Genomic DNA, 22,011 nt, shown 5'->3' on the forward strand with positions numbered 1-22,011 from the left:
TTGCAATGCTCTATTTAATCCTGACCAGACTGAAATTCAAACACGATCAATCCTGTATATCAAAGTATTTTTGAAATTGAAAAAAAAAAAAACAGAATTCACTATCATATTTTGTGAATGTGGTCTTGTATAAATTGAAGAATGTACTATTTTATGTTCAAAAGACATGCTGAAGACAAGGCAATTTTTGTTTTATTTTAGTTCTTTACCCCCAAATAAGTCATTGAAGTGCTTTCTCAAAAAATTAGCAGCTTAGAAATTAAAATAAACTGTCATATTAAATCCTGGGAAGATGAAACCCTAAGCAACTCTAACACCCACTCACTACATGTCTACCATTGACTACAATAAAATGTTTCAGGTCACCTACCCTCTTGGGTGACCAGTGCAGTCTCCTCCCAGGCCCACTTTGCACCATCAGTGTAACACAATGACCAGAGGCACTAGTGTGAGCCAGAAAACACTGTGCAAGCCTTGGATACTTCTGAAACAGTCATATCCATCTTATAAGGTTCACTTTGTGGCTCAACATAGAAATACATTGGGTCTTTCTTGGAATAGAGTTTATGATGGAAAATTAGGATGATGTACACCATGCAATGATGTTGGTCAATTATCCATGGAAGCTGAGATAAAGAAAAAACTAAGAAACTCTAATTTATTTAGATTTGCATTTCAATTTGTATTTTCTACTTGCTTACTTTGCCAGTTAATGTTTCTAGATTAGAATGGAAGTTTGTCCTCACAGACAAAGAACAACTGCTAAACTATGACCTGGACAAGCCCCTTCACATCTCAGATGCTCAGTTTCCTTGTATAAAATGAAGAAACTAGAACCAACTACTTTCAAGAAATCTACTATACTGAAGGGTCAGTCTGCCCTGGAATCAAGTGCAGATTCATCTTCACATACAGTATCATTTAAAGCATCATGGTCTTCACAATCTTTGCCAACCTATGCTTTGAGTTATCCAACTCAAGCAGAGCCAACCTACTGCTGGTGTGGTTACATAGAGTGTCTTCTTCATCATCTCCATGCTAAATGACTTCCCTGCCTGAAAGTCATCTCATACTTTGAGGAATGAGGTGAACTTGACACCTATTTTAAGCAATAATTTACCTGAGACACTAGGAAAACACAAAAGCAGTTTTAAAAAAGCAACACTATGGAAGACCCTGTTGTTATCTCTAGTCAGAATTTTGTAGTATTTAGCATCAGTTCCTTGTGATGTTTGTATTTTTTAAAAAAAAATGAGTTTAACAATAAACAAGTGCACGTAAGAGGTTTTTAAATTTTTGAACTGTTATAAAGAAGAAACTTTCAGTGTCATACATGACCAATGCAGACTGTCAATATGCTGAAATACTATCAACAGCCTTTGAGTCCGAGAGACTTAAATTTCAAACAGCTAACTCCAAACAACCACTTGGCAAGACCCAGCTTTCTTAAGAACAATGAAACTATTGCATAAGCAAAACAGCATAAGAGCAAAAAGCCAAGGGCACACTGTTGACAGCTTAAAAAAGGTGAAGTTTACCTGATCAAAGCAATATCATCAATCAGTCCACCTTTCCCATTATATACACTGGTGGCTTTTATGCCGAGTTTACTGCTGGCCACTGAAAGCAAATCAGACAAAGTTCCATAGACAGCAACCACCTGTGAACACACCAGATTAATTTGAACAACATATACAATGAATGTCATCACTGACATTATAGACCATCACACTCCATACAGATTAAAACATCAAAAGATCATGTAGGAGATTTTCAGCACTGCCTGAAACATACTTTGTGCCTCCTACTGTAGAAACTCAAAACTAGAGAATAAACCCCAAGGAAGAGACGAAGGAAAGGAGTCAGACGGAATGGAAGACACATGGCCCACCAAACCAACTCAGCAGGGCTCATGTGGACTCACAGAGACTAAAGCGGTCTCCAATAGGTCCTCTGCGTGTACGTCATGGCTGTTAGCCTAGTGTTTCTGTGAGACTCCTAAAAGTGGAAGCAGATGTCTGACTCATTTGCCTGGTCTTGGGACTCTTTTCCTCCTATTGGGTTGCCTTGTCCAGCCTCAATACATAGGCTTTTGCCTTGTCTTATGGTATCTTGTTTTGCCTGTTTCGTTGTTGTCTCTTGGAGGCCTGCTCTTTTCCGAAAGGAAGTAGAGGGGAAGTAGGTCTGGGGGACAGGGAAGGTGGGAGACAGCTGGAAGGAGTGGAGGGAGGGGAAACTGTGGTGGGAATACATTGTATGAGAGAAGAATGTTTCCAACAACAATAATAAAAAAGAAATTGTGGCCAAACAAAACTAATCTAGAATCTTAACATTCAGTACAGATTTTGATGATAGTCTGGGACTTAAATTTAGATTAGCATTTTCTTTTTTAATATAATTTATTTATTATATATACAGTATCCTGCTTGTGTGTACACCTGCAGGTCAAAAGAGGGCACCATATCTCATTAAAAATGGTTGTGAGCCTGGCGATGGTGGTGCACGCCTTTAATCCCAGCACTTGGGAGGCAGAGGCAGGCGAATCTGTAAGTTTGAGGCCAGCCTGGTCTACAGGACAGACTCCAAAGGCACGGAGAAACCCTGTCTTGAAAAACAAAAACAAACAAACAAAAAAATGGTTGTGAGCCACCATGTGGTTGCTAGGAACTGAACTCAGGAGCTCTAGAAGAGGAGCCAGTGCTCTTAACCTCTGAGTCTAGATTAGCATTGTCTGCCAACTTGTTACAAACTCTATACTTGTTGCTTTAACTGGTAATGAAAGAAAAAAAAAATCAGTGGTATCTACCTTAGTTTTATGAGGAAATGAGTTAATACCTATAGCTTAGTCAAGTACCTAAGCACCTAAGTCCTATTATGTTGTTCTATTATTATCCTTTTTCCAATTCCTATTATTATTATTCCTTTGAAGGAATGGCTCATTTTTGGAATAGGAATGGTTTAGTATGTTACTCACTATATCAACTACCATAGAAAAGGTAACAACTTCCCATCTCATTAATTTTTCAAAACCTATGGTTTCATGAAATCCAGTTTTCAGCATCTAGCATTCTGAACACAACACTGCTGGGTGTATAATAGGCAGGTGTGTCCTGCAGCGAATCAGGAAGGGTCTAATAAATAATAATGCACGCAGCTACATCAGCAGGGGGCTGAGAATTGGTCCACACATGGATTCCGTGCTCTGGTAGCTCTAACTGGCTTCCTAATGGCTGAGATAACCCCCGATGGCAGCGCTGTCAGCCAGGGTCTCTGAAAGTCAGAAATAAAGAAGACAATTGTAATACAGAAGGGCAAATACCACCACAGCACACAAAATGGCTGAGAGGGGAAAAACACCTCCTCCCCAGAGCTACACCCTCATCCTTGACCCTAGAGCACAAGGAATTTTCTAAATCCTTCCTTTTCTCCTCTTCTGCCTTTTGTGTGTCTGCATGGTTTCTTGTGCCTGAAACCCCCTCCTTGCCCTGACATCAACTTTCTCTCTGCAGTTCTTTCATTTCTGTTGGCATACTATAAAATGGATACAAGACAAACACATTGACTTAAGTAAGCTCCTAACTTAAATGTGAGACATTGAGATTTATGTGACTTAGTTTTCAAAACCAATCAAATTAAACTGCTCTCCACTCCCATATGATTGAATTGGTTTTTTCTATGCCTTGGTTGTTTTCTAATTAACAGAAAGGTCACTAACCATACTCCAGTGCTACACTGATTACATGAGAAGATTTAAATTTTAATTCAATAAGCTTAATTAAAAGTAAAAAAATTTATTTTATTTATACAGATGAGGTCATTTGATCCCATGATACTATGATTGTGAGCCACCACAGGTACTGGGAATTGAACTCAGGGCCTCTGAAGGAGCAGCCAATGCTCTTAACCACTGAGCCATCTCTCCAGCCTCACTTAAATAGAAATTTTAAAAAGGCAGTTCATTAGCTGCACTACTCGTCTGTCCAACCCTGAGCTTCCCGCTCCACAGGCTCATGCTCACATATTCAACAGCACACATGTGAACTTTCCACAGCCACAGTTATACTAGACAGTGCTGTTCTAAGCAGCAGGGTAAAGTAAACAATGCTGAAGCACCTATTTCACCCAGGAAACAGCAACTGTACTAAGTGACGGCTTGGCTACTGCCATCTATGGTGGTCTAATAAGAATGATCCCTATAGGCTCATAGGCTCGCATGCTTTGTTCCCAGCCAGTGGAACTGTTTGGGAAGGGTTGGGAGGTGTGACCTTGTTAGAGAAAGCGAGTAGAGATTTCAAGATTTTCAAGAGTTTTTCAAGATTTTCAAGATTTTCAAGAGTTCGAGATTTCAAAGGCCATGCCATTCCCAGTGTGATTCTGTCTCTTGGATGTATCTCAAAATGCAAGCTCTCAGCTACCACTCTAGTGCCACGCCTGCTTGACTGCTACCATGCTCTCTGCCATGCAGGTATAATCTCTAACCCTCTGAAACAGTAAGCCCCAAATAAATACCTTTTTTTATAGGTTACCTTGGTCATGGTGTCTAATCACAGCAACAGAAAAGTAATCAAGGTACCACGTTCCCTGTTTTCAACTTCCCATGAAGTCAACTTTGAACACATGACACATAACCCCCCACAACTGACTGGTAAAGCCTAGTCATGGATGGGGGACTTGATAGGGACTTTTATGTTGGCTGGAAAACTAAGAAATCAAGGTATAAATTGAGTTTAACTTTTTAGTATCAACAAATCAGTTTGAACACAGCAGCAACATAATTTGTTATTTCATCAATTATTTTTCTCTTTTTCTCTTTCTTTCTGTTGTTTTGAAACAGGTTCTCATTCTGTAACCCAGGGTGACTTGAAATTTACTCGGTAGCCCAGGCTGCCGCCAAACCCAGATTAACCTTTCCAGATGCCACAGCAACTACTTTCTAATCTTTCTTCCTGCACTTGACTGTGTTGGCAAATGGCAAAGTGAATGTGACAAAAGTTGCTATTCATTCTGTGAACACCAACAACTACTCTTGGTACAGCTGATGAGCAGAGCTAAAATAAACAAACAAAATACAGGAAATAGGGCAATGACCTCAGCAACCAGAGAGGCTGGCAGACTGAGCTGGAAGTTAGGATAGATGGCATAGTAAAACCCTAGATTAAAAAAATAAAAGACGTGTCACCATAATCTTTGAAATGAAGAAAATGAATCCTGCAGTTGAAATGGAAGCCTCTACTTGGGTAAATGTTACATTACTTGCTTCAGTAAGCCCCAAATATTTCTTGAATATTAAGTGAAATGTCATTGTTTTCAGGGTTTTGAACTAGGTCACACCTTTTCTCTGTACATCAATTATATCTAAGTCTTTCGTTGGAAGATGAAGTATATGATAAAATTGCAATTTAAAAGTAGTATTCATAAGAGTTGAAAATGACTGTCTCTCAATACTGGAACTACGACTCATTACTGAGAATTTTTAAACATTGTCTTCCAAATTATTATGAAGAACCTATATTACTTACACAGGGACAGGGAAATTTTTTAATTTATTTTATAGCTTCCATGTTCTTGATACTAGTTTTGGAAATAAAATGTGTAGTTGATAATCTAATAATTGACAACCAAAAGATCATCGATTAGAGAAAATAGAATTAATCCGAAAAATTGAAGAGTTCTATAAACTTGAAATTGTCCCTTAAGTTGGCCAATATACTTTTTACTTGGAGATTTACTCTTAGCATTTGTTTATCAACTTAAAATCATTTGTGCAAACTAGCACCACCAAATGAAACTGGAATTATACTGTAACAGTAGTATTTTAAACATCTATATTTTACATAAACAAACTGGAAACCAAGTTTTTAAAGTATAGCAATGTAAGTCAGACATGGTGAGAGGTGCAAGCCAGACATGGTGACGCACACCTTTAATCCCAGTACTTGAGTGGTAGAGGCAGAAAGACCTCTGTGAGTTTGAGTCCAGTCAGTGTGTGTGCTTGTGTCGATGTATGTGTGTGATACACAAAGAAAAGAGTGTGAAATTGCTGAGAAAGTTTAAACACTGGGTGCATATTTTTCTTTCTGACTCTGCTGTAAAAAGGCAATGGAACTCTTTTATTCAAAATATTGGACTCAAATTGCTTGTGGTTTTGGTGTTTTGTTTTTATCTGTTTGGTTTTTGATACAGGGTCTACGTAGCTCTGGCTGTCCTGGAACTCACAGAGATCTGTCTGCCTCTATCTCACACGTGTTGAAATCAAAAGTGTGTGCCACCATATTCAACATGAGTTTTTAAATTACTAGTTACTAGTTGAATGTCCCTACTCTGAAATGTCCTCAAATCAGGATTTTAGATTGTTACCATTAGAAATGCTCAATGTGGGGCTGGAGAAATGGCTCAGAGGTTTAGATTACTGGTTATTCTTCCAGAGGTCCTGAGTTCAAGTCCCCTACATGGTGGTTCATAACCATCTATAATGAGATCTGGTGCCATCTTCTGGCATGCAGGCATGCATGGAAGCAGAACGTTATATACATGACAAATAAATAAATCTTAAAAAGAAAGACATGCTAATGGGTGCTAAGCTTATTTTTGTATTGATACTGTGCCTAAGCAGCCAGGCCCTTATAAAATGAAAGACTATGTTATCTGTTTAAGTATGTGATCCTTCCCTATGCAGACCTGAAGTTTCCCTGCCACTGCACCTGCTTTAAGAAGTTCAGCATCTGTGGGGTGGCAGTGCAGCATTCAGAGGCCGAGGCAGGTGGGTCTCGGTGAATTCAAGGCCAGCCTGGTCTACAGAGTGAGTTCCAGGACTGTCAGGGCTACACAGAGAAACTTTGTCTCAAAAACAAACAAACAAAAATAAATCAATGTCAGCACCAAGAATGTTAGCATTTTGTGGAGCAAATAGAGAAGCATGTCTGTTAAAGTTCACCATGACTATACTATACTATTGAGACACACTTCTTTCTTGGTTGGAGAAGCCTTGATGAGGAAAAGCTATCTGGTAGCTAAGGAACTGACTGCTATAACAGTACGAACACAGTTCATTTTAATTTGCCTTTAGACAGCGTTTTCAGATTGTATCCTATCATAACACACTTTTAGCATGAAATGGTTAAATTATTCATATTGATTTACCTAACCAAAACACCAATAATAATTTTTGACCTAAAATGGAGAACTCGGGGCTGGAGAGATGGCTCAGCGGTTAAGAGCATTACCTGCTCTTCCAAAGGTCCTGAGTTCAATTCCTAGCAACCACATAGTGGTTCACAACCATCTGTAATGAGGTCTGGTGCCCTCTTCCGGCCAGCAGGCATACACACAGACAGAATATTGTATACATAATAAATAATTTTTTTTTTTTTTTTTTTTTTTTTTTTGGTTTTTCGAGACAGGGTTTCTCTGTGGCTTTGGAGCCTGTCCTGGAACTAGCTCTGTAGATCAGGCTGGTCTCGAACTCACAGAGATCCGCCTGTCTCTGCCTCCCGAGTGCTGGGATTAAAGGTGTGCGCCACCATCGCGCCAGCTAAAATAAAATAGAGAACTCAAGTCACGCTAACTTCAATTCTGGTAGAGTTCAAAAGTGAAGATGATTTTATTCCTATATCTACTACTCCTGAGGTCACTATTAAAAATTGGAAATTCTAGCTGGGTTGTGGTGGTACATGCCTTGAATCCCAGCCCTCAGGAGGTAGAGGCAAGCTGTGCTCTGAGTTTGAGGGGAGCCTAGTCTACAGAGCAAATTCCAGGATAGTCAGGGCTACACTGAGAAACCCTGTTTCAAAATGAAAAAAAAAATTATGACAATATTAAATGGTGGAAAGGACACAATCAACAGAATATTTAGCCACTACTAATGGGAATATAAGTACCCATAATGACTTCAAAAATAATCTGCAATTACTTTACAGAACTGAACACTTGGGGGAAGGTGGGGAAATAAGGGAACGGAGGAAGATTTAACTGAAATCAAGAGTTTATGAAACAGCTATATGGAAAGTTATGATCTTGCAACAGAAGAGTATTATCAGAGCAGATAGTGCACAGGCAACATGAGAGAATGGGGAGTGGGAGACTCTGGTGAAAGGTTTAGTGAGACAGGGAAAGTAGAGTAGAGAAGGGAGTAGGAGTGTGCTAACCAAAACTTAAGACTATGAAGAGGCTTTATAAAAACCTACTAGTTTGTTAACTAAATAAAAAAAAAAAATCACATAAACTATATATGGGTGGACAATGCGGCTCTAGAACACATGGGTCACTAAATAAAAATCTCAGTGTCAGACATGGTATACCTACCTACTAATTATCTGGACCTCAGGGAAGCCCCAGAAGTAACTAAAACAACCATAGGCTATTGCCATCACTCCTGGTTATCCAGAATATTTAGACAGTAAGACTCTACTGCTGAAGATACCACTCACTTTAGAAACAAGAACATACGAGAAATCAACCTTGACTGACAGAGAAACACTCTCCCCCCTGACTAGCTTACCAAGTACCGAAAGGTGCCATGTAGGAGCTAGAGGAAAAAAGACATCAACAGTCTTAATTCAGTGCTAGACCCTTAATATAGTCTTCCCTGGTAGGCTGTGCCCTGCTGTAATAGTGGTGGCAGTTACAGCTGGGATAGCCCATTAGGTACTTACATTCCCACTAGTAGTACCTAAACATTCTGATCGGACAAGTTCTTGCTGAGGTTAAGAGTCTGATTTTACCTCTAACAATGGAAAGAGTTCCAGTCTGGATACATGATACCAACAACACATTTCTGACCTAATATCAGATGGAAGGGAAGCTCTTTCATGACTAAGAACGCAAGCATCAGTACAGAATCCAGGCATTTCCTTGCCTGCTGTAGCTGCAGCATTTGGCACAGATAGTCACACTCAAACAGTAAGTGTATAGCTGAATGACCGAACGCTGTATACAGAAAGCCTATGATTCGCCAACTTGCTATTGATGGCACTAACACGGGGTTACTCAGAACCACATGTTTTATTGAGATGTCTGAATCCTCATTTCATATTTTTAATACTCCCCTTTTCAGGGAATAGTATGAGATCAAAGGGAACGAGAAGCACACGGAGCAAAGATGATGAAAGGTATAGGCCTAACTGACCTTCCTGGAGCCAACAACAGCCCCCTTGTCCCCACGATTCAAACACGGCAGCGTTCTGGGAGTACAATCTTCAAAGCCCATCAGCGGAACAGTTTGGGCTCGTGCTCAGTCAGCTGTGTATTCATTTAATCGTAAACTGTATGCTGCTGTCAGAAACGTTTTTCTAAATGATATGAGGATTTTTATTTACTCAGATGACAAATTGGCCAGCAGGAATCTTTTAAGTATGTATCACTAAATTTAGTGAGATTCTGCTAAATATAAGACTGTCTTTAAACAATAAAGGTTTTTATTCTTTTTCTTGTGTGTGTGTGTGTTTAGGTGTGCCTGCACCTGTGTGCACACACGTGTTGAGGCCCACCTGAGGAGTCTTCTTCCCCTGCTTGTCACCTATCCATTGAGGCAGGCTCCCTCAACTGATCCTGGGGTTTGCCACCAAGGTCAGCCTAGCTGGCCAGCTTCCTCCTGGGATCCCTCATCTTTGCCTTCAGGGGCTGGAATTACTGGTGGACTCACACAAGTTGTTTGTGCAATGCTTTAACCACTGAGCCATCTCCCTAACCCATAAAAACAAAGGCAAAGGGAAAAAAAACCATGGCCATTTGCCAGCACGTACAGGAAAAGACTCTTACGTCTTAGTAATTAGGATGACTTCCTCATACTACTGGCTTATCGTTCAAAGAACAATATACCCTAAGGAAGAAGTTGATTATTAATGCCAGTTATTAAGTAAAACTTCAAATAATTTTCTTAAAACATGGCACTCTTTGGCTTCTGAGAGCCTTTTATACTATTATTAATACTGGCTTCAATCTGCAGTTTCTTTGCGGTAATGTTTTAAAGTCACTTGGCATAGCTGATGGCTAATTCAGTTCAGACCGAATGATGTAAATCTCCACTGTACTTTTAGGCTTCTATACATCCTGTGTCAAAGAGAACCAACTGGTGCTGGCTATCAACCTATTTACACATGTAGGCCTCTGTTCTGGAAGAAAACAAGACCAGTTTGACAAGTTCAGTGACTGGAGGCCCCCAGGCTTTTCCAGGTTAGAAAGGCCAAGTTTTAAAATTATTTTGTTTTTAAATGAAAACATAAATAATATACATTCTCCCCTAAATCCCAGTGGGTCATCTTCCACCACCCTCCACGGTATTACATTTCACGTGGGAAAAACCAGCTCCCAGCTTTCATCAACATTACAAGCACTTTCAGCTACACAAATGAGAATGCATGTTGATATCCTGATGCGTGCTGATATCCTGATGCGTGCTTATGAGCTGTGTACCTGTCTACCTCATGGACCATAGCCACACAGCAAGCAGCAAGAGGAAAATCCATTTGGGAAAAAAAAAAAGGAAGATTATTCTCTTGTCTAATAGATTAAAAATAACAACCAGGTAAGTCAGGAGACAATCTAAATGATATATTCTTTATAGACAGGACAGCAAACTATTTCATAAGCATCCATGTCATGTTTACGACGACCCTGACTAAATATAGTTGCTATATGTATGCTACATATCCGTCCATATACATATGCAGGCAGTATTGTGATCTTGTCAAATAAGAGTCATTTTAATATTTTTCCATCAGCCAAAAGGAGAGGAAACAGCTTTAGAACATATATTCTTTAATTTATAGAAAGGACTAGGGCATAGTTTCTCTTAAATATGAAAAGCTAGTATTCTTCAGTTCAGACTTTATCATCTTTGTAAAGCCTATGCATGCACAATTATTTCATATGTGCTTTCCCCAATCTTCTGAGATGAAAAGATTTTTTTAAGTAAATACGACTTAAATTGGAAACCCAAAGCTTAAAACTTTTTCGAAGTTTAAAAAAAAAAAAATTAAACAAAACATCAAGAGCCACTCCCTCAATTTGTGGACAATGAAAGTCAGTGGACTCGGAAGAGAGGTAGAGTAGAGTCGAGGATTTAGAAGGCCCTCCAAACACTTCGACTGCATGGAGCCTAACACAGACCAGCATTGGCCAAAGTGCACACACTACAGCTCTTAACACTGGGTAATACTAAATCTCTCAGTAACCACGCAGACCTCAGTTTATGAAAGCCAGCCAGCTACAGAGCTGGTTAAGGAAAAGTTAAGGATCAGAACTGACAGAGCCTTTGCGGCACATAGTTCGGAAGCCCCGGCAGAGCTCATGACATTACTATTTTTGTATGAATAGCCAATCTGAAGGAAACAAAGTTGCAGAGCACAAACCTCACTGTGGTTCAGATTTCCAGAGTCTGTTTATTCAAAACAGCAGAGGAGTTCAAAAGCACCCTTCTCTCGCTTAATGCTTCTGAATAGTTTTGCTATGTATAAGTGCAGGAATTAAGAGTACTTTGGCCATTAATAGAGTTGGGACCAATGTACCTTCAGCTGAAACTTTAAAAGGCTTCATTACTTCTGAGACTTTAAACAGGCTGACTTATGAGTCGAGCAGTCATTTAACCACACATGACTAGCCCGCCAGAAACAGCCAACATTTTCCAAAGAATAACTTTCAAGGGTGGGGCAAGAGGCTGCTGCAACATCGGAAAAATATTTAGCACCACGCCCTCCACGGAGGCCTAAACGCAGCTAAGGCTACTGTCAAATCAAGTCATTCTGGTCTGCTGTCACCGTCCCTTAAGTGACCAAAACAAGGCGACACAATAAAACGTGCACAAAAGTTTTGTACGGTGGCAGGGCAGGGGGGCCCGGGCACCATGAAAGAGGAGGGAAGCATTCCAGACCAGTCCCCATTCTGAGGGTGTCACTCAACTGTCCCCCGGAGTTTCCATCCCCCGACCTGGCCAGGTCACCCGCCACGGTGATCTCTGCCTCCTCCCAGGGTTGAGCATTACTCAGCACGAGTAAAGGCAGGACGGTGCCGCGGGAAGGTGGACGGGGACCTCGGCCCGCCGCTCAGGTGACAGCGGCGCCTCGGAGCTCCGGTGGCCGGGCTGCCGGGAACTGAAGGGGTCCCCGGGTGGCGCCCCCGTCGCCGCTTACCTTGCCGTTCCTTGGGCTGCCGTTTAAGAACAGCGTGACCCGCCGCATCGCGCCGCCCGCGCCGGGTCCTGAGGGAGCCGCCACCCTCGCCCCCGGCCCACCGCCCGCAGCGCTCCGCGCCCGCGAGACCCCTCCCGCCTCCCACCCGGACTCTCCGCCCTTCGCCACCTTCCTGGTCGGCCCCACACTCCTCACGCACGCACTCTCAGTCCCACACCCCGGGGTTGGCCGATCCTCCTTCCCACCCCGCCCCTAGGCTCCTTAGCCTGCTAGCGGCCCTTCCCCCAACCGCGCCAAGACGGACGCTGAACAAGGCCAATCAACGCTCGGAGCCGGCCAGCAATCAGCCAATCAGCGTTCCGAGGAGGGGTGGGCTCAGGCTAACGCCAGGCGGCGGAGGGAGGAAAGAGAGGCTGAAGCCTGGTTGACGGAAAGGAGAATCTGCGAATCAGAGCAGAACCTGCTGGCCAAAGGGTGGTTCTAAGCGTTACTGAGCAGGCGCACGCTGGAGTGTAGGGAGAGCTTATTTGCATAAAGAGACGGAGTCTAAGGAAGAGGCGGGACGCTGAAGTCCTGTACACCAGTCAGCGCCTTGCTCTGCTTTAACCCCGCCTACTATCCCACCCACCAAGGTAACGGCTGGGGTCAGTATTGGCTAATGGGGTAAACTAGCCATCCTGCGGCTATGGCACGATTGGTCGAATGATTCATTTTCGAAGTTTGCAGCAGCCAATCCAAAGGTTAGGGACAGGGTTCGAACAACTGACGTGTCGCTCCGCGGAACGCCTAGGTAGAGTCCCCGGGACACCGTATGGCCGTAGGTGTGTCTCGCTAGGGGACCGTTCTGGGCTGGCCGTGGTTCTCCCGAGAGACACGAAGGTCGCCCTGCGGCGTCCGAGAGCGCGGCGGTGTGAGCCGGAGAGAGCGGGACGCGCGCTCGCACGTGGGTCCGGGGCTCAGAGATCCCTCCGCGGAGGGCGTGGCCGCAGTTTGAATTTGCGGGCGGGTAGTGAAGCTTCGCCTGGACGTCGTGTGTCCGGGTGTGTGGCCGCCTGCAGGAGGCCAACCCGGCTCCCTTCCCGGTCCTCTGGGGCTTTCTGTAGCGGAGCCTGCGCGACGCTCGTTGTCGTTGTCGTCTGAGGGGACGGGCGGACCTCGAGCGGGAGAGGTAGGTCTGTTGTCCGGTCGGGCTTGTCAGTAATGGTCTGCCTCGTTTCACCGAGTATCATCTCTTTAACCAGAACGCCCCGAATTCTTTCCCCACATGTTCCCCTAGGACAGATTCCGTTAGAGTTCCGTCGCATTCTTCTTGACTTGTGGGATTATTTTTCATTTTTTGTTCTTTTTTTGTCTTTCACTCCCTCATCTCCAGATGGATAGGAGTTCACACGACAAACAGCTCTCTGAACTCAAGGAGTGTGTCGTGAATAATTCCGGTATGTCGGTGCCCTGCTGCCCTCGTTAGATGGAAGGTCTGGGTGTTGGCCTTGTGTTGCTTAGCCCAATGTGTTGTCCGTTTCCAGAAAATGCCTCTTTTATCCTGGGAACCGGGAAGCTTGTGACCCCTCAGAAGCGTGTAGAAGGCGCGGCTCCTAATCTTTGCACCCCCGCAACCGTTAAGTCACCTTTGGACTTCTCCACCGTCACCGTAGAGCAGTTGGGAATCACCCCTGAAAGCTTTGTCAAGACCCCTTCAGGTAACACAAGTTCTGGTATTGCCATTTTTTTTTTTCAATTTTAAAAATAGCTAGAGTAGGCCGCTTTGCCCATGTCTGTACTGACTGACTTTCTTGCTGTCTATATTTATACTGACCCTGCAGACTGGCTTGTTTGGGGAGACTTCTGTGCCCATCACAGCTCACCCCTATACAGCAGGGACCAAAGGGATCTTAGGGCTCCTGACATGAGCTACTTTGCCAGTAATTCTGTAGTTTTCTGGAGCATGTATTTGCTATTTTCCATTCATAGTGGTCCATCACCAGTATAGGACACAGTTACTGATCATCGTCGTGTTTCATTCGGGGCGTTTCATTGCAGGAAAGTCATCTTCCCTTCAGAAAGCCCGGCGACGCTCTGCAGTCGGTGTCCGGGGCTCTCCGGAAACAAATTGCCTGATTCGTTTCATTGCTCAGCAGCGGAGCCTAAAGAATGCGACAAGATCCCCATTGGCACACAATTCCCCCTTTCAGGTACATCTCCTCCCCCGCGCTCAGGAATTTTGTGAAGGGCATGTTTCACTCTATTCCCAGGCTCTGCTTTGCGCTTCTCTGTTTGGGTCTGGGGGGTAGTTGGGGAGGGGGCTGCTTCCTGTCTCTTGCAGGCACTGTGAGGTAACATACATGGCTCGGGTAGGATTTAGGGGTCTTTGACTTAGGGGGTGGGGGCTTTCTGTTCTGTAAATTTCCATAGACTGAGGAAAGCTCTCTGCCTCCAGTGTTTCTCTTTCTTAACATCTCTGGATTTCTAGTGTCTTCATAACTGTTGGTTTGGCAGAGAAGGAGAAAAAGGAATAAATGGCTTTTCTTCTGGTGTTTTTAGCATTATATGTTTTTCAGATTTTATCAAATTAATGCATGCCCTAAACAGTCAAATAGTTGAAGGCTTGTTATGAAAGATATAGGCCCCCACTTGGCCCTCTGCAAGGGGCGACCAGTTTGATGCTGGCCTTCTTACTCTGGAGTAATTCACTTCTGTTATTTCTACTTCGTTCTTCTGCTTTGCAGCATGGTCTGTGCACAAGACAATTTCTTGCTCATGTAATAAAACAGAACCTTGGGGTTTTCCTCAGTTTCTTTTGGAAGATCCATAAACTCAGTTTTTCTTATTTTACTAAATGTTATTTGCCTTCCCCCTGATATTTATACTCATGAAGCAAAACTAGCAATGAGTGGGACTATGGGCCTAATAGCATGGGCCATGGCAATGACATCACATTATCATTGTATTAGTACTTGCTGGTTGTTCACAGAAATCATACTAGTTTCATTAAATATCTTTGAAGCATTAATCATGATAAGCTTCACTACGTACCATTCCTCAAATATTATATGCAATGAAGTGGAAGTTTGCATCAAGCATTTCAGAAGTTTCTAGAAATGTCTATGATTGAGTTGTGTGGGCTCACCTGGCTTTGTTTGTGTGTGTGTTTTTTCACAGAATATTATTTTTACTTGATGGATCAACTGATAGAAAAATTGTGGTTTGTCAGGCTTGTAAATGTCATAAACAGACAGTGACTCTACCACGGAAGCTGACATCCATTTTACCAGTAAGAAGGGTTGCATTCTTAAAAGGAAACTAAGGCTTTAGAAAGCATGTACCCATGACTGCACTTGACAGCTTCCTGACTAAAAATACTTTGAATGTTGCCTTTTTAAAATAGATCACTTTTTAGAAAGTGAATAACAAAACGAGTATTTTCCAAATGATCACTGCACGCTGTTAAAACCTCTTGTTAGGTAAGGGGTGCCCGCACTGCAAGACAGGCCAATAATACTCAGTGTGTGTATGTGGGTCTCAGTGTATTGTATGGCCCAGAGGACATCAGATTTTGTCCTCTTCTGCCCTCCACCTTGTTTTTTGAGTTAGTCCCTTTACTGAACCTGAAGCTTTCCAATTTGGCTACACAGGCTAGCGCGCAGGTCTCTGGGATATGCCTATCAGTGTAACATCCCCCCTCCCCTACATTGGGGTTACAGACATGTGCCATCATACCTAGCTTTACATGGGTTTGGATGATCTGAACTCAGGTCCTCATGCTTGTATGGCAAGCTCTTTGCTCACTGAACCAGCTCCCTAGCTCCTGGATCTATTTAAAGATTTTATTTGAAAAATAAAATGAATATATGTGCATCATATGTGTTCAGTACCAGCAAAGGTCAGAAAAGGGCATCAGGTCACCTGGACTGGACTTCCAGGGTTGTGAACTCGGCCATGTGAGTGCTAGGAACTGAACCAAAGTCCTCTATAAGGGCAGCCAGTGCTTAGCCATCTCAAGCCCCATCCCCATATGTATTACTAAATATTCTGTTGTGTTCACTTGCCAGTGTGGACAGTGAAGAATTAGCCCTCTTTCTTTATATGCTGCCCATTCTCTCCAACTTCCCTGTAGCTTGGTTATGTCAGCCTTCACATGATTCCATTATTATGGTCCTGTGTGTTAGTGTGAGCTGGGTTCTCTTTTGCAGTTAGCTTACCCTCCTTTCCTCAGGGTCACCAGGTCACTGTGTTCTTGTTCTATGTATTAGTTACTTTTCATTGCAGTGATAAAATACCATGAGCAAAGCTGCTTAGTAGGGGAGGCGTGGCAGCTGAGAAATCATAACTTTTTTTCTTGGTTTATTTTTCAAGACGGGGTTTATCTGTTTCTCTGACTGTCCCTGAAACTCACTCTGTAGACTAAACTGGACTCATACTCACAGAGATCCACCTGCCTCTGCTTCCTGAGTGCTGGGATTAAAGGCGTATACCACCGCTGCTCAGTGAGAGGAGGCAAACTTGAACCCAGGTGTTGAAGCCCATGTGAGTCCAACACAAATTCCTTAACTGGACTGGAACGGAGTCTCGAGGAATAATCAGACACAGCTTACACGGTCATCCTTCAAGGGCAAGATCTCTCCAAAAAGATCTCTCGTTTATTCTCCAAAGACCTTATATACCAACACATCAGTTGAGTGGGAAAACACATTAGCTGTCTCCTAGGCAACGAGGTGCATGAGCTCAAGGCACGTCAGCATCTACCTGTATGCTAGCAGTCAGGTAGGCCATGAATTAGCATCTCTATAAGACATCCTAGTTACAAAAGGAGGAAGCACCGACCCTCTAAACTCTTAAATCATCAGCTTTAGCCAACATCTCTTCTCAGGTAATCTACATTCTAACAAAAGAAACTAGGAGCAGCACATCCTGGCTATTGTTAAACAGAGACAGTTTGTCTGCAGAGTTACATGATCAGCTCAGACCGGGCTAATGGCTCTTGTGCCATACCGAAATATGGGCCCACAATCCACTCTCTTATTAATTTTAATAACCCCTGTGCCTTTGCAATAGGACAGATAAGTCGCGCCTGATTTGGGCAAAGTCCTCTTCATTTACCCAAATTTTCCCGTCATTGGAACGGGCATCATTTATGCAAGCCCCTGTCTTAGGCATCTGGGGAGAAGAAGCTTCAAACCCGTCATTGACTGCCGACTTCTGTAAAGAGAAGAGATTAGTGGAGAGAAATATGCTTTTCAGGCCCTGTGTATAAGCCATATGTTTTGTCAGGATATATCATAATGCTTTATGAATAATTATGCTCCCAAAAACTATATTCTCCTATCTTAAAGGAGAGTAGAATCACCTGAGTTGAAAATGTTTCTTCCGCTAGTACAGAACATCATTCAAAGCTTACTTTCTCAACATACGTATCAATTCTCAACATCATCATCACAACCTCTCTTTCAGCCAACTGTCAATCGCAGCAATTCACAATCATGATTTTTCCACATCATCGGTCAATACTGGTCTTTAAATTTCTAATACCGTAATTTCATACTTAGCCTGTCAAACCCTGCTCTCCCAATTTTCGTAATTTCATATTTAGCCGGTCAGTACCAGTTCTCCAAATTATTCATAATTTCATATTTAGCCGGTCAGTACCAGCTTTCCAAATTATTTATTTCATATTTAGCCAGTCAAAACCAGCACTTCGATTATTCATTACTTCATATTTAGTTGGTCAGTACCAACTCTTTAATTATTAATAATTTCCTATCTAGTTGGTCATTACCAATTCTTTCATACTCTTTCTTTACCATAATTTCATATTCTTTTCAGTCATTACCGATGTATTTAGCACTATTGGTCATTACCAGATTTTTTTCCCATCACCTTATATGCAGCTGTAAATATCAGGTCATTACCGTTAAGAGTGTAATACCATTTGCTGTTATTAAATCTCATTTTCAGTCTCTGTGTAGCTGTTAAACCCTTAGTCTGTCCCCTTGTTAAGTGAAGAGGGATTTTAGTCATACTTTATTTTGCATCTTTCTTTCCCTGAGGGGAAAGCTTAGGTCTTAGTTCTTAGGTTTAATATTTTATTCAAAATGAGTTCTGTCCCATAAACCGAGAACACTCAAATGTTCAGTTTGTATCTTAGTTCTGAAGCAACAGGTTTCACACCACAGCCAGCAGCAGACCCCGCAGTCAGCTCCTCTCAGCAGGATCTCTCTGTCTGAAGTCTCCCTGCAGTCAGCTCCTCTCAGCAGGATCTCTTTGTCCGAAGTCTCCTTGTAGTGCTGTGAGTTGCAGGTCGGGATCAGGCTCCTCTCTGTGGGCTGGGTTACTGGATTCCTCCTGGAGCCGTTTTCTTTCTTTTCCTTCTGCGGCACGGTTGTCTGCTAAGCTGTCCTCAGGTCCATTTTCCTTCTGCTGAGTGCATCGAATTAGCCGCTCTGGAAGCCATCTTGCTTGGTTTTCGTCCTGTAAGAAAACACAGACATGCCCTCGACCCCATATTAGGATGGGGTCGGGTCCCTTCCAAATCCCAGTGCAATGATCTTTCCATTTTGCTTTAGCAAATGTGGTTTTTGTACCATTATGCCACAGTCTGTCCGCGGCTGATCACACATGGACATCTGTATTTAGAAAGTTTAGTGTAAACAATGCATGATTTAAGGCATTGTGTGGTCCCTGTTTTTATTTTTTGGAGTTGTGTTTTCAAGGAGCTATGTGCACGCTCCACAATTCCTTGTCCTTGAGGATTATATGGAATACCAGTCTTATGAACAATATTCCGTTAAGTACAAAATCTTTGAAAGGCTTTTTTAACATATCCGGATCCATTGTCCGTCTTTATTACCTTGGGGGTTCCCATGCATGAAAAGCATTTTAAGCAATGAGTTATTACATGCTTGGCAGCTTCCCCAGTTTGTGCTGTGGCCGTTATGAATCCTGAGTAAGTATCAATTGTCACATGCACGTATCTCAATTTTCCAAACTCAGTAATGTGAGTTGCGTCCATTTGCCATATATGGTTAGAAAGAAGTCCTCGGGGATTTACCCCCAAATGAGGCACAGGTAGATATTGTGGTCATCTTTCACATTGTTTAACAATTTGTCAAGCAGCTTCTCTGGTCAGCTTAAATTGCTTTCTTAAACTTAAACTGTTTTGATGGTGCAAAGCATGTGATTGCTGTGCAAGTTCAACCTGAGATATAGCAATAATTTTTGTAAGTTCGTCAGCTAGAGCATTACCTTCAGCTAACGGACCAATAAGATTTGAATGCGCTCTGATATGTCCCACAAAACATGGTAACTTTCTACATTGTATGGCTTTTTGAATCTGCTGAAACAATATTTTAACTTGTTCATTGCTAGTTCCTATATATGGCACTGTTTCCAAGATTTTTAATGCTTCATAAATATACCAGCTATCAGTATATAAATTAAAAGCCTTATTATCAAAATTCTTTTTTGAAAAAAATATTTATGTATTATGTATACAATATTCTGTCTGTGTGTATGCCTGCTGGCCAGAAGAGGGCACCAGACCTCATTACAGATGGTTGTGAGCCACCATGTGGTTGCTGGGAATTGAACTCAGGACCTTTGGAAGAGCAGGAACTGCTCTTAACCTCTGAGCCATCTCTCCAGCCCCTCAAAATTCTTAAATATCAGAGCTACAGCCTGCAGTTCAACTATTTGAGCTGAAGCTGATTCTGTCTGTACCACGTGTCCTTTGCCATTGACAACATAAGCAGCTTTTCCATTAGACGAGCCATCAGTGAAAAACAAAGCATTCTTTAAGGGATTCTTTGCTACTATTTTAGGAAAAATGAATGAATGCTGTTGTGTAAACTGTAGTAACTGGTCAGCTGGGAAAAGATTATTAATCTGACCTTGAAACTGAGCAAATGCAATTGCCCATGAGTCATTATTTTGAAATAACCATTCAATTTGCTGCTTAGTGTAAGGAACATTGATTACAGCTGGTTGTTTGCCAAAATATTTTCTAGATTCCATTCTGCTCTTCTGTGCTAAGCATGCTACTGCTTCAAAATAAGGATTTAATACTTTTGCTGGTGATACAGGCAGATGCACCCATAAAAGTGGTCCGTTCTGCCATAAGACTGCTGTAGGAGTCTATAATCAATATAGCACACCTGCTGTTCCCGTATAGCCTGCTCTATCTGTGAGAGAGTCTGTCTGGCAGCTTCTGAAAGCTGCCTGCTAGAATTTGGATCGCTGTCTCCTTTAAGTATTTCACTTAAAGGCTCAAGGTCTCCTGTAGGAAACCTCAAATAAGGTCTTAGCCATTGTATATTTCCTAATAGCCTTTAAAAGTCATTAAGAGTCTTTAAGTCATCCTTCCTGATTTCTATCTTTTGAGGCTTAATTTCTTTGGGGTATAACATATGACCTAGATATTGAAAAGGCGGGTGCCTCTGTACTTTCTCAGGAGCAATAACCAAACCTGCATGGCTTAGACACTGCTGTAACAATCCATATGTCTCTAGTAAAGTATCTTCATTTCTATGAGCCAGCAAGATGTCCGTGTAATGAATTGTGTAAACCTGTGGAAATTGATTTCTAACCTCCTGTATAGCTTGGGCTACGAATTTTTGGCATAAAGTAGCACTATTTAACATACCTTCAGGTAAGACATTCCATTGATACCTCCTCATTGGCTCTTTGAAATTAACTGAAGGAATGCTAAAAGCAAATCTTTGACAGTCTTGTATAAAAACAATCCTTCAAGTCTAAGATAATCTTATGCGTGCCTTTTGGGATGGCTGCCGGGGACGGCAACCCTGGTTGCAATGCTCCCATTGGCTGCATGGTTGCATTGACCTCTCTTAAATCCTGAATTAATCTCCACTTTCCCATTTTCTTTTTAATAACAAAAATTAGAGAGTTCCATGGGGAATTAGATGGTGAAATATGCCCACTATCCAGCTGTTCCTGCACTAACTGCTGGCCAGCTTTTAATTTTTCTTGTGTTAGAGGCCACTGACTCACCCATACAGGTTCATCACTTTTCCATATGATCGGGTCTGCATGGACCTCTCCTAAAAATACCCTAATCCTGCTCTAGAAGGTCTACTGTCTGATACGACAGGATCTACCTTTCCTTTATTATTCTTGCCTAGACCTTGATTAAGTAATACTCCTCGCTGAAACATCTGATTAGTAACAGCCGTGCTGGGAGAGTATAAATATACTCCCATTCTGGACATGACATCTCTGCCCCATAAGTTCACAGGTAAATGGGGAATAATATATGGCTTAAAAGTTCCTTCATGTCCTTCCTCATCTTTCCAATGCAGTTCATTGCTACTCTGTTCAGGATTTATAGTCTCACCAATTCCTTGTAACTGGGTGTCTCCGTTTTTGGCCACTTAGAAGGCCACTAACTGGCGGTTATGATGGAAGTATCCGCGCCAGTATCCAGGAGGCCAGAAAATCTTTTTCCATTTATAAACAAAGTGAGTTCTGGTCTCTGAGGACCTATGGTCTGTACCCAAAATGCATCAGAGGAACCAAATCCATCTTCTCCTCTCTTTTCCTTTTTACTCTGATTATTGGTTTGCACAGCTGGAAGTAAGATTAATTGTGAAAGCCTCTGACTTGCCTTTACTACAGAAACTCCCTTAGGTGAATGAACCATTGTCTTGATCTCTCCCTCAAAGTCAGCATCTATGACTCCAGGAGCCACTAAGATCCCTTTCATCTTTGAGCTACTTCTTCCTAGCAGTAATCCTACAGTACCTTTTGGAAAAAGGCCCATAGGTCCTTGTGGGAAGAGCTTGCATCCCCATCTCAGGCGTTATAACCGTGTAAACGGCTGAACTGAGGTCAAGCCCTGCACTTCCTGGTGTGGCTCTGAAAAGGTCCTGTATATATC

At 42.4% G+C, this 22,011-nt stretch overlaps 2 protein-coding genes across 2 annotated transcripts in view; one reads left to right on the forward strand and one right to left on the reverse strand.

Moving 5' to 3' along the window:
- Nucleotides 1-12,240, reverse strand: part of Kctd9 (potassium channel tetramerization domain containing 9) — a 30,020-nt gene extending 17,780 nt beyond the window's left edge. The window contains exons 1-2 of the mRNA XM_057786828.1: nt 12,126-12,240; nt 1,539-1,660 (exon numbers count right to left, since the gene is read on the reverse strand). Of these exons, the coding sequence (XP_057642811.1) occupies nt 1,539-1,660; nt 12,126-12,173 (170 nt within the window). The 5' untranslated portion in view covers nt 12,174-12,240. The remainder of the gene's footprint in view (nt 1-1,538; nt 1,661-12,125) is intronic.
- Nucleotides 12,241-13,168: 928 nt separating this feature from the next.
- The window catches only part of Cdca2 (cell division cycle associated 2), a 45,932-nt gene continuing 37,089 nt past the window's right edge, over nt 13,169-22,011 (forward strand). The window contains exons 1-4 of the mRNA XM_057786330.1: nt 13,169-13,293; nt 13,498-13,561; nt 13,649-13,822; nt 14,163-14,314. Of these exons, the coding sequence (XP_057642313.1) occupies nt 13,498-13,561; nt 13,649-13,822; nt 14,163-14,314 (390 nt within the window). The 5' untranslated portion in view covers nt 13,169-13,293. The remainder of the gene's footprint in view (nt 13,294-13,497; nt 13,562-13,648; nt 13,823-14,162; nt 14,315-22,011) is intronic.

The sequence above is a fragment of the Chionomys nivalis genome, chromosome 12 (genome assembly GCF_950005125.1).
Source record: "Chionomys nivalis chromosome 12, mChiNiv1.1, whole genome shotgun sequence".
NCBI lineage: Eukaryota > Metazoa > Chordata > Mammalia > Rodentia > Cricetidae > Chionomys > Chionomys nivalis.